This window comes from Spea bombifrons, chromosome 10 (assembly GCF_027358695.1).
Source record: "Spea bombifrons isolate aSpeBom1 chromosome 10, aSpeBom1.2.pri, whole genome shotgun sequence".
Classification (NCBI taxonomy): Eukaryota; Metazoa; Chordata; class Amphibia; order Anura; family Pelobatidae; genus Spea; species Spea bombifrons.
The window spans coordinates 22,624,270-22,635,026 of NC_071096.1; the positions used below are offsets into that span (position 1 = coordinate 22,624,270).

General features: G+C 41.1%; 1 protein-coding gene across 1 annotated transcript; it reads left to right on the forward strand.

Annotated features, from left to right (window-relative positions):
- Window positions 1–2,006: 2,006 nt before the first annotated feature.
- Window positions 2,007–9,949, forward strand: INTS5 (integrator complex subunit 5). The gene is made up of 3 exons (XM_053448797.1): window positions 2,007–2,106; window positions 2,262–2,349; window positions 7,069–9,949. The coding sequence occupies exons 2-3, from the start codon at window positions 2,309–2,311 to the stop codon at window positions 9,848–9,850; spliced, it is 2,823 nt and encodes a 940-aa protein (XP_053304772.1). The 5' UTR covers window positions 2,007–2,106; window positions 2,262–2,308; the 3' UTR covers window positions 9,851–9,949.
- Window positions 9,950–10,757: the final 808 nt, after the last annotated feature.

The following is a 10,757-nucleotide window of genomic DNA, read 5'->3' on the forward strand; positions in this document are numbered from 1 at the left end:
TATGGGCCCAGGAAACCAATTTCTGAAAATTCCAAATTTGAAAACTAAAATGCGCATGTTCCAGTTTTGCCCTCATAGCTTCCTCAAAAAATGCATGAACCATGCATGTGAGGCCTTGTTGGAACCGGGGGATGTTGGTGAACACAATTTGGTGTTTTGTTCTGCAGTTGCACATATTCTATACAAAATATAATATAAAATCTAAAGCAACATTGCAACATATGCAAAAAAAAACAAAAAAATATAAAAATACCTCAAAATTTGGCAGCAATTGGCGAAAAAATCCCTGTTTGAAAAGTGTCAAAATGACCCTAGTTGTACACCTTGACTTATCTACTGTTCATAAACATATAATTTTGGGGGGATAATCAGTATCTGTGACAACTATTGCAGTTATTAGACTACCATGCCAAATTTGAAAAAAATTACATTTCAAAAACGTAATGCATGCCTTGCAATATTTGCCCTATACTGGTCAAAATAGATAAAAATCCTGGCCATGTTGGGTGGTTTCCAAATCAGGACAACTTAATGAATATATTTGGGATAATTTTTTCCCATTGGTTCAATGTGTGTACAATTTGTATGTATACAAAACTGTAAAAAAATGCTTTTTTTTCATTTTTTCCCCACTTTTTCCAGTTTATTTCAAACAAAACAATGTACTACCCAGCTTAATATGGTTTCAAATGAAAGCCCTACTTGTGCTGAAAAAAACAATATATGATTTGTGTGGGTGCACCAATTGATAAGAGAGAAATTACAGTTGAAGAAAGACATGGCAAAAACACAAAAACGGCTCTGGTCCTTTAGCGACACGTTAGTATCAAAATCCCGGTCCTGAAGGGGTTAAGTGGCGATGCAAGCGCAACATTGTAAAGTGCAATTGCTTGTATTGGTGAGTGCTGCAAGAGCAATCTAAAAAAAAAAAAAAAGTGTCCCTCTTTCTCATTTTGAAATGTTAGGAGGCATGTGTCAATTTTCGTCAAGGAATTAAGGTCATGAGCTACTGATTCTGATGGAAAGTTTATAAGTGGATCTTACAACAATGGCCCCTGCTGATTGGACTATCCCATTCACTGTGGTGATGGGATACTGGTTTTTAAATATAATTATGGTTCTATTTTTTTTTTATTATAAACATGCCTGGGTGTGTAGGGTGTTTACAACTAGTAGGCTTAACCCAGCCATGGCTGACCCTACCTAACAGAGGAAGAAATGACACCAATGTGTGTGTGTGTAAATAATATATAACCGCCCCCTCTTCCACCTGCACAGGACATTGAGGACAATGCAGACACGGTGACACCTGAGTTTTCTTGCAGGCACCACTTTCATACAGCAAGTGTGTTAGTAGCTGAACGTAGGGGTTAACCGATTTTTATATATTGTTAATGTGCAATGGAAGTTCGGCTAATAATCATGTTTTTATTAATCTTCTTAATTCCATATAAGGTATTTGAAAAAGGGAATACATTAAAATTAGGGGACTGTTCTCAGTTTGTTGAACTCAATGAATTCGATAAAGGATTATCCCGACTGTTAAGACAGCTCTCACTCTTCATTGAAGACGTTGAATGATTCTCTGCAAAAATATCAACCCATTTGTAGTGGGGACTGTCATGAAAACGAAATAACAAAAACACCGCTAGGAAAAACCTGATTACACCAGCGGTCACCAGAGTGTGAAGTATGCCCGTCAACGCTTGCAATAACCAATACGCCTAATACATACTAGTGAGACGATATGCGAAACGCGCGTCTTTCAACAATAAGAGTATTAGTCACAGTAGGCCGATTGCAGAAGTCCTTCCATGTAATGCTGGGTTTGTGCGTCTCGCTTCATAAAATTAAAGCACAACATGTGGTACAAAGTTTCATGTGCTTTTTTGTTTCGTTAACAACCCTCCCTACACTCTTCTAAGATGGCTGCGAATCTTAACATGCGAGTCCCCAACAAAGATGGCGGCAAGCAGGAACTACGTCATCAACAAGAAGCTCAGTTTAAGAGACAGAAACGCAGGACGGAGGGTGTATCTTGTTGCTGAGGATTTATTTGTTTTCGGTGAAGGTTGCAGGACTATCTAATCACCTAGGTTCTTTTAGGTAATTTGGTTAATGAAGTTGTTTTCTATAGAAAAGTCGTTCAGCTCAATATTTCTGTGTCAGTCTACTAAGTAAACTAAGATTTCTTTATTGTTTGATATTGATATCAATATAGTTTGACACATGTTCATTTTTGTGTATATGTATAATCGCAGGTGATGCCCTTTTGTACAGCATCCTTCTTTGATACAACCTTGGTCAAATGATTGCATCACAACAGCAGGGGGATTCATCCCCAATCAGGTATGTTAATCAAGTTATGGTTGTGTCAGAAAGGTCTTCAGCACTACCATATGTGTTCCTTCCACATGCCTCACAAACGTTTTTCCAATCAACAGCCTATTTTTATTTAATGTTTTTATCTAGCTTCTCTTTATATTAACCCCATGCAAACTATATATTGTTTTTTCAAGGAGAGATAGAGCTTTCGTTTGATACCATAGTTGGATGATTAGCTGAAAATTTAGAATGAGAAATTTAGTAAAAACTAGCGAAGATTAGAAAAATAAACTAATTTTTTTTTACATTTTCCCTCTGAATCCTCACAAAATTAGGTAAAGTGATGGAAAATCCCCTACAAGTTTATCAATTCAGGTGTCCTGATTTCAGAAATACCTAATTTATATAGATTTTTGCAGACTTTCCCAGCATCAGGGAGCATACTATAAGGTGTATAATTTTTATGCCTATGGCTTAACGGGTTTGGGGGTTGTGAACGGGGGCAGAAGGGTTATACTGGCTAGATGTTATGCTAGGGCAATGGGATGTAAGGTTTTTTTAAGAATTTTTTTTATTTTTTTTTATATATTAAAAAAAAAATTATTAATTTTTATACATTTTTTTTTGTATTTTTTATATATATTTTTTTTTATACAGTAATGGTAAGAGGTCCTCCTAGGGACCTCCTGAACATGCCAGTGATGTCACAGTGACATCACAGCTCACATTATATATTTTTTTTAGTATTATTTATTTTATTATTTTAATGATTTAACTTTTTTTTTTCTGCTATATATGTCCATAAGCACACGTGTGGCCCCACATGACATCCATAGCCAGGGGCGTACCTAGAGTATTTGGCACCCGGGGCGGATCCTGTAAGTGGCACCCCCTCCCAAATGTAAAGACATCTACAAAATTATGTTGGCAAGAATATTTATTGCAAAAATTTGTAAACTGTATGTCAACTGTAAACAACAAGAAATCTGAAAAAATAAATTAACCCCTTCGCGACCTTTGCCGGTTCAGGACCGTCATGACAAGAAGGTCACTAAATGGTCACTAAAATTAAATAAGCTTAGAAAGTGATCAACGATCACTTTCTTCGCTTAAACAGCGTTTCTGTAATGCCTCGATGTCGAGGCATTCAGTAACGCCGAGATTGGCATCGGGGGCCATGTCTGGCCCCTCCCCGGGGCGTCAACAGCCGCCCGTTTTAAAAGCGTTTAGGAGGCGATCAACGATCGCCTCCTAAACTTAAATGGTGTCGCTGGAATGCCTCGATCAGGAGGCATCCAGCGACACCAAACACTTACCTTTGGATGGGCTGTGACCGCTCCGGAGAGCGGTCACAGCCGCAGCTGCCGGTGTTCTTCGCCATCAGGAAGATGGCGGCGGCCCGGGAAAAAAAACAATAAAGATGAAAGAGTTCGCTAGACGGTCTCCAGACCCTCTAGAGAACTCTGGCTCCACTTGCAGGTTGAATACAGGTACTGCATTCAACCAAGCAAGTCAATGGAACCCAGCTTTCTAATCACTATGTGATTAGTAAAATATTTAAAAAAAAAAAAAATGTGCTAACATTTAAAAATAATTATGCAGTGATGTCACTAGATGAACCATCCAGTACCAGCAAAATGTGTAAAAAAAAAAATATATATATAAAAAAAAGTATTAAAAAAATAAAGTTTATTATTTTGAGCAAGTGCTAAAATGTCTCAAAAATCTCAACAAAGAGTTAAAATAAAAGCACTTCAAATACCCAAGGGGTGTCTAATATATAAAAAAAAATGGCTGATGGGGTAAATTGGAGTGGCCGAGCTCAAAGATAGGGCATAGGTACAGACTTTTCAAAATGGAGAAAAAAAGCGCACTTCCCAAATGTGGCATTTTAAATCTCAAACAACCCGACAAACCCATGCATGTCGGGTATCACTGCACTCAGGAGATGTTCCTGAACACATATTGGGGTGTTGTTTGACAGTGACATATACCAGAACCTGTATATCTAGAACTAAAGTACAATTTGTGTGAAAAAAAAAAATAAAAAAAATTACTATTACAAAGTTTGACAAAGTGTAGTTCTATAATTGGTGCATGGAAAGGGTTAAAATAACAGCATTTGGAATACCCTGGGGTGTCTAGTTTTCAAAAATATATGGTTTGAATGGGTTAAATTGAGTAAACCCGCTTCAAAGATATTCCAAAGAGGAGATGGAGGCAGAATGACCAAATGACCACCTGGATTACGCATGCCCCAAAAGTAGCCTTTTACCAGCCAAACAATCTGACAAACCCATGCATGTGGGGTATCGCTGTACTCAGGAGATGTTCCTGAACACACATTGGGGTGTTGTTTGACAGTGACATATACCAGGACCTGTATATCTATAACTAAAGTACAATGTATGTAAAAAAAAAAATAAAAAAAATTACTATTACAAAGTTTGACAAAGTGTAGTTCTATAATTGGTGCATGGAAAGGGTTAAAATAACAGCATTTGGAATACCCTGGGGTGTCTAGTTTTCAAAAATATATGGTTTGAGGGGGTTAAATTGAGTTAACCGGCTTCAAAGATATTCCAAAGAGGAGATGGAGGCAGAATGACCAGATTTGTTAAAAAAGATTTGGAAATCATAAAACGCTGCTTGTACTTATTGCCCTATAACTTACAAAAAACAGCAAAAAAACATTGGGTATTTCTAAACTCAGGACAAGTAGTAGAATCTATTTAGCTAGTTTTTTTACTTGCTTTTTTAGGTGAGTAAAAGATTTTTCAAATAAAAGTCATAAAATGTTTCTTTTCTTTTTTTCACCATTTTTTTTATAGTAAATAAGATGATACAATCAAAATAATGGTATCTGAAGAAAGCCCATCTTGTCCTGAAAAAAACAATATATAACTTATGTGGGTACACTAAATGGGTGAGGAGAAAATTACAGCTGAACACAAGCACCACAAAAGTGTCAAAACAGCCTCGGTCCCACAGGGTACAAAACGAAAAATGAGCCCGGTCCTTAAGGGGTTAATAACTTATAAGTAAAATAAACACGTTTAAATAACATTTACTGAACATATAATAGTGATTTCTTTAATAACCCTCCAAAAAAACCGGCGTCCACATTGCCCACATAGAACCTGACTAGCACCCAAATTACACACACATAGGACTTTGCCCCCAAACAGCCCAGCATGAGTCAGCATTGTTCCCAAACAGCCGAGTGTACGCCATCTTTGTCCCATAAACACGCTACCTGTGCCATCTTTGTCCCATAAACACCCTGCCTGTGCCATTTTTGTCCCATAAACACCCTGCTTATACCATCTTTGCCTTTTTGACAAATCAACTATACTCCTATGATTAACACAAACACTTTTACAGTCACTCACTAATTCACTTTCATTCACACAATAATTTATTCTTTCAAATTATTTACACATATTCATTGATGCATTCTTACAAATTCATTAATTCTCTCACTCATTCACACATTTCATCCACACATTAATCCATTCATTTTCGCTCTCTCATTCTGACTCTTTATTTCAATATTCTTGCTACCCTCCTTTCTGCCCTATCTACCCCTTCTCACTCCCTTCTCCCTATCTACCCCCTGTCCCCCCATCTCACTCCCTATCTACCCCCTCCTAACTATCTACCCTCTCCCCCCTTTGAAGTTCACTTACCTTTCAGGAGTCCTGCGGTGGGGGTGCAAGGCCTCTGTCTCCCAGCTCTGCCACTGTATGGAACAGTATAGAGTGATGGGAGTTATGATGTACTTTAGAGCATAATTATATAATGAAAAATACATTGGAAATGGTACAGCATAACACCCATCACTCTCACACATTTACCATTCCACACATACCAATCCAGATTCCACACATACCAATCCACGGATTCCACATTTACCAATCCACAGACTCCACACTTACCAATCCACACTTACCAATCCACACTTACCATTCCAGATGCCACACATACCAATCCACAGATTCCACACATACCAATCCACAGATTCCACACTTACCAATCCACAGATTCCATATTTACCAATCAACATTTACCAATCCACATATTTCACACTTGCCAATCCACTCTCACTGTCACTTTCACTGAATGATTTCCTAAGGAGCTGACTGCTGTAAGAAGAAAAGAGGAAAGCTCTTTTCTTCTTACAGCAGTCAGCTCCTTTTCTTCCTCTTCTTCTGTCTTCTTCCTGGTTCAGAGGGCACAGACGGCGGTGTGCGCGGCTTCAGTGTTGTGCGCCAGGATCTGACAACAAACCCCGGCGCACAGCGGCAGTTGCCGTGCGGATCGCGAGGGAGCGGTATCGGAGGTCTATAACAGACCTCCGATACCGCTCCCTTGCGAGCGTTCTCCTCCAGCGGCGGACATTGCTGTCAGTCTCTGGAGGGGTGCCGGCAAGTTGGCACCCCCCTGATGAGCGGCACCCCTTGCGGACCGCCCCCCCCCCCCCGCTAGGTACGCTACTGTCCATAGCTGCAGTAATTCATTGAGGCTGGCAGAGTGTGGCATACCCTGTCAGCCTGGTCTCCCGTGCAGCGGCAGGGATGTGTCCCTGACGCTGGACGTACCGGGACGTCCATAGGGGTTTCTTTGTGGGCGTTTTTTGGACGTCCCGGTACGTCTATAGGGGAACGAAGGGGTTAAACAGTTGTGTGTTTTCATTTGTACCTTACATGTCTCTTATTTTCTATATGTGTCTCTTTCCCACAGCCCACAGGAGATTTGTCTTCAGATCAAGTCATTCTTGAGTGGTTTAGACCCCCAGCATGGGCATAAGCTAACCCATCGTGAACATGCCCGCTGCTCACTATTGCTTTTACGTTGTCTTCCTGCTGCCCGGCATGCTGTATTGGAGCACCTGCGTTCTGTCTTCCATGATAGTGTCTGTGCTTTTCTGAGTGAAAGAGACTCTATAGACAGCCTTTCAGCAACACCTTCATCATCTCAGCGTAGAGCCCTCCCTGCTTCGACACCAGGACTTAATGAGGTGACACAAGAAGTGCAAAAGGTTCTGGAGGAGTTCATTAGATTCAACCCTCACACATGGGCTCCCCTTATCTCTGCTTGGTCTATAGAACTCATGGGACAGTTGAGCAGTAAACATGCGGGCAGACAGGGTATGCCACACTCTGCCAGCCTCAATGAATTACTGCAGCTATGGATGTCATGTGGGGCCACACGTGTGCTTATGGACATATATACTCATTGCTTATCCACTATGATTGGCAGCTGCCCTGATGCTTGTGTAGATGCCTTGTTGGACACATCAGTACAGCATTCTCCACACTTTGACTGGGTGGTGGCTCATATTGGTAATTCATTTCCAAGCACCATAATTAGCCGTGTCCTTTCTTGTGGCCTAAAAGATTTCTGTGCCCACAGTTCGCATTCTGAAGCCCCTGAGAAACGTGTACCCAAGCTGGGTTCTGTTGTAGGTATTTTACGACACCTGAGCTCACGTCACGGGTCAAGTATCAGACAGGAAATACTGAGAATGTTCCATGACAGCCTCAGGCCTGGCAGTAAACAACATCGGACCACATTACCTTATCTCTTACAGCTTGGAGCACTTTCACCATCTCTCTTAGGAAATGTATGTGAAGAACTAGTAGATTCTCTAAAGCCAGTAACATTGGTCCAGTTGCAGCAGCACTGCTCTACCCTTCCTCGCGAAGAGCTAGACAACATGCTTAACTTGACTGTTCATCTGGCATGCCAAACATCAGTAGGTGCTCCCCGTCTCCTTCGCTTCCTTCTTGATACAGCAATGCCTGCCTCTGTTATAACAACACCTGGATTCACTGTGAATGATTCAATCAGAGAAGCTTGTGATCGCATTGTGAGGCTGTTACTCTTAAGCCTGCAGAAACAAGTCTATGGAAAGCCTGGGGGGCGGGGGTCATGTGATGCTCCACCACGAGCTGTGCCCTTTCTGGATGCAATGAGAGTGTATCTGTCAGAGGTATGCACAGAGATGCTGCGCTTGGAAAGAAAGCGCTACCTTTGGCTTCACCAGCTTCTGGGACTTCTCTGTTTATACAGCAGTCCATCCTGTGCTCCTGAGGCACTTGGTTTATTACTTAGTTTAGCTCAGAATCCAGAGGAGTTGGGACTTGCAGTGCAGCTCAGTGCTGTTCTCTCTCCATCTATGCAAGGACTAAGAGAAGCTGCAGTGACCCACTGTGTGGCTCAGGTGCACACAGGAGGCTTGACTGATAAGCAGACACTTCAGCTCCTGCAGAATCTTGCGTTGGTTCTGCAAAGTGAAGGGGAGAGTATAGGTAGGGAGACTGAAAAAACTGTTTCAAAATATCTATCTGATTTTGGGCAGCTGCTGCTGCACAAAGTTCCTGGGGTCTGTGAGGCAGCATGTTTTCTGCTGTGCTCTTGTTCTCTTCCCACCTCCCTTCCACCTTCTCAACTTCATCTCCTTATTCAGTCTTCCTGTCACCTCCTTTTCCGTTCCATGCATTTACATAGCAGTGCTGGCGTTAGTAGTTCCTCCTGTTTGCTTCTTCAGTTGTCTAGGGTGTCTCCTGCTGGAAGAAAAGCAGTAGTGCACCAGTTAGTGGAAGGTTCCCTGCATGAGGGAAATTCTGGGCTCTTTGGAGGCCATGGGTCTGCATCACAAGGTCATAATATTGATGGAGCAGCGGCCTCTTTGTTGGAGAGTAATAGCCACCTCTGCTCAGCTGTTGACTTTTCTGGCAGTGTTTGGTCTGTGTTCCATGCTGGTGTGATTGGATCAGGACTCAAAGCAGACGAAAGAAGCAGACAAAGCAGACAGCAAGAAAGTGTAGAAAACACCCAGACCCTCCTTGCGCTACTATGCTGCTGCTGTTGTGCCAGGAAAGGTGAGGAAGGTGAGCATCCTGCCACTTTAGATCCAGAGGCAGTCAAGACTTTAGCAGTGACATTAAGTGAATGTGTCTGTCCTGATGTGACAAATGGTGACCTTGCATGGCCTCCAGAGGAACATGCACGTACCACTGTGCAGAGAGACCTGGTTATCTACAAGTGTTTCCGCCGTAACCCTCTGCTCTTTCAGTTACTCCGCCTTGTTGCACTGGGTCGGCCTGCGCTCTGCTACTGTTCAGTGCTACTAAGGGGGCTCTTGGCAACATTGCTGTCGCATTGGGAGGCTTCTCGTGAACCAAGCTCCGAGAGGTCTCCCTGGCACCTACAAGCTTCTTGTGAGCTAATTTCCTGTATGGGAGAGGGACAGTTGCTTCCTCCTACACTCACAAATATGCATGAAATGTTCCCCCTTCTTGCACCATATGAGGTACGTCTGTTGCTTCTCAGCGTCTGGGACTTTGTGCAAGAAAATGGCCCATTCCCACAGAGATTTGTTTTCCAAGCAGGAAAAGGTGTATTTTCCAGAGACTTTACCAGAGAAGGCGACCCTGCTAAATACATGGGAATTGTGTATAGTGTCTTGCATCGAAACATCGAGAGACTGGGACTTCTTTCTGGGCGATTCCAGTTGTGAAATTGCAAGATGGGGACCCATTTTACAGACTTCAGTCATATCATTTGCATATAGGATTGTTGCCCATGATATCTGCTTTGAATAAATGTCATGCATACATTTTTTGTCTGATACATGATAAAATCTCTGGAAGAAAAATGATGGGGTTTATAAAATTATTTTCAGATTTAGAAAAATGTTAGTCATGTAACCGGTAACATGGGCACCTGCTGCCATGCCAATAAAAGTAATAAATTACATTTAAAGAAAAGAAAAAAAAGTTTAAAACCCTAATTTTATTTAAATTGTATAAAATATCATTATACCAGAATGTGTTAAAACTAAAATATTCAGTGATATGTGACCAAGTCTGGTTTTGTGTACTTAATATACAATGGCCCTATAGCTCATATACAATGGAATGATATATATGTGTGTGTGTGATATACTTAGGAAATACAAAATATTGTTATACAATATTATATTAATTGGATATCACCCACTACTTTGAAATGTATTCATAGCGGATGGGGTAGGGCTTACAACTTATGCTGATCTGGATGAAAATTTGTAGGTATATAGACAATGTGTAGTAAATCACTGTTGGTATTATTGTCCTCCTAAGTAGCATTCTGCAGGCCAAAAATTACAATTGATTTGGAATAACCTGCTATATCTGTTCACAGGCCTAAGCTGTTAAGAAATTATCATGGTTTGCAGGCAAGTCTGTGTCGATTTAGTAAAATGAGTGACTGACGGCTAAAAAAAAAAAAGTGCTTAGAAGGAAATCAACAACAAAAGGTACCCTCATTTGTATAACATGTTCCTTTGAAGGGCCAGAGCTGCAGCCGTATTCAGTCTCTAGGCCGTTTATAAATAAAACACCTTGTAAAATCTTACCGGGTCGTCGTATGAGACACAAAAGCTC

What these genes read in the sequence shown, in the direction of transcription:
- INTS5 (XM_053448797.1), top strand. Translation starts at nt 2,309, where the DNA reads ATGATTGCATCACAACAGCAGGGGGATTCATCCCCAATCAG. An exon ending in GGGGATTCATCCCCAATCAG is followed by an intron (nt 2,350 to 7,068) that starts GTATGTTAATCA and finishes TCTTTCCCACAG; the next exon opens with CCCACAGGAGATTTGTCTTC.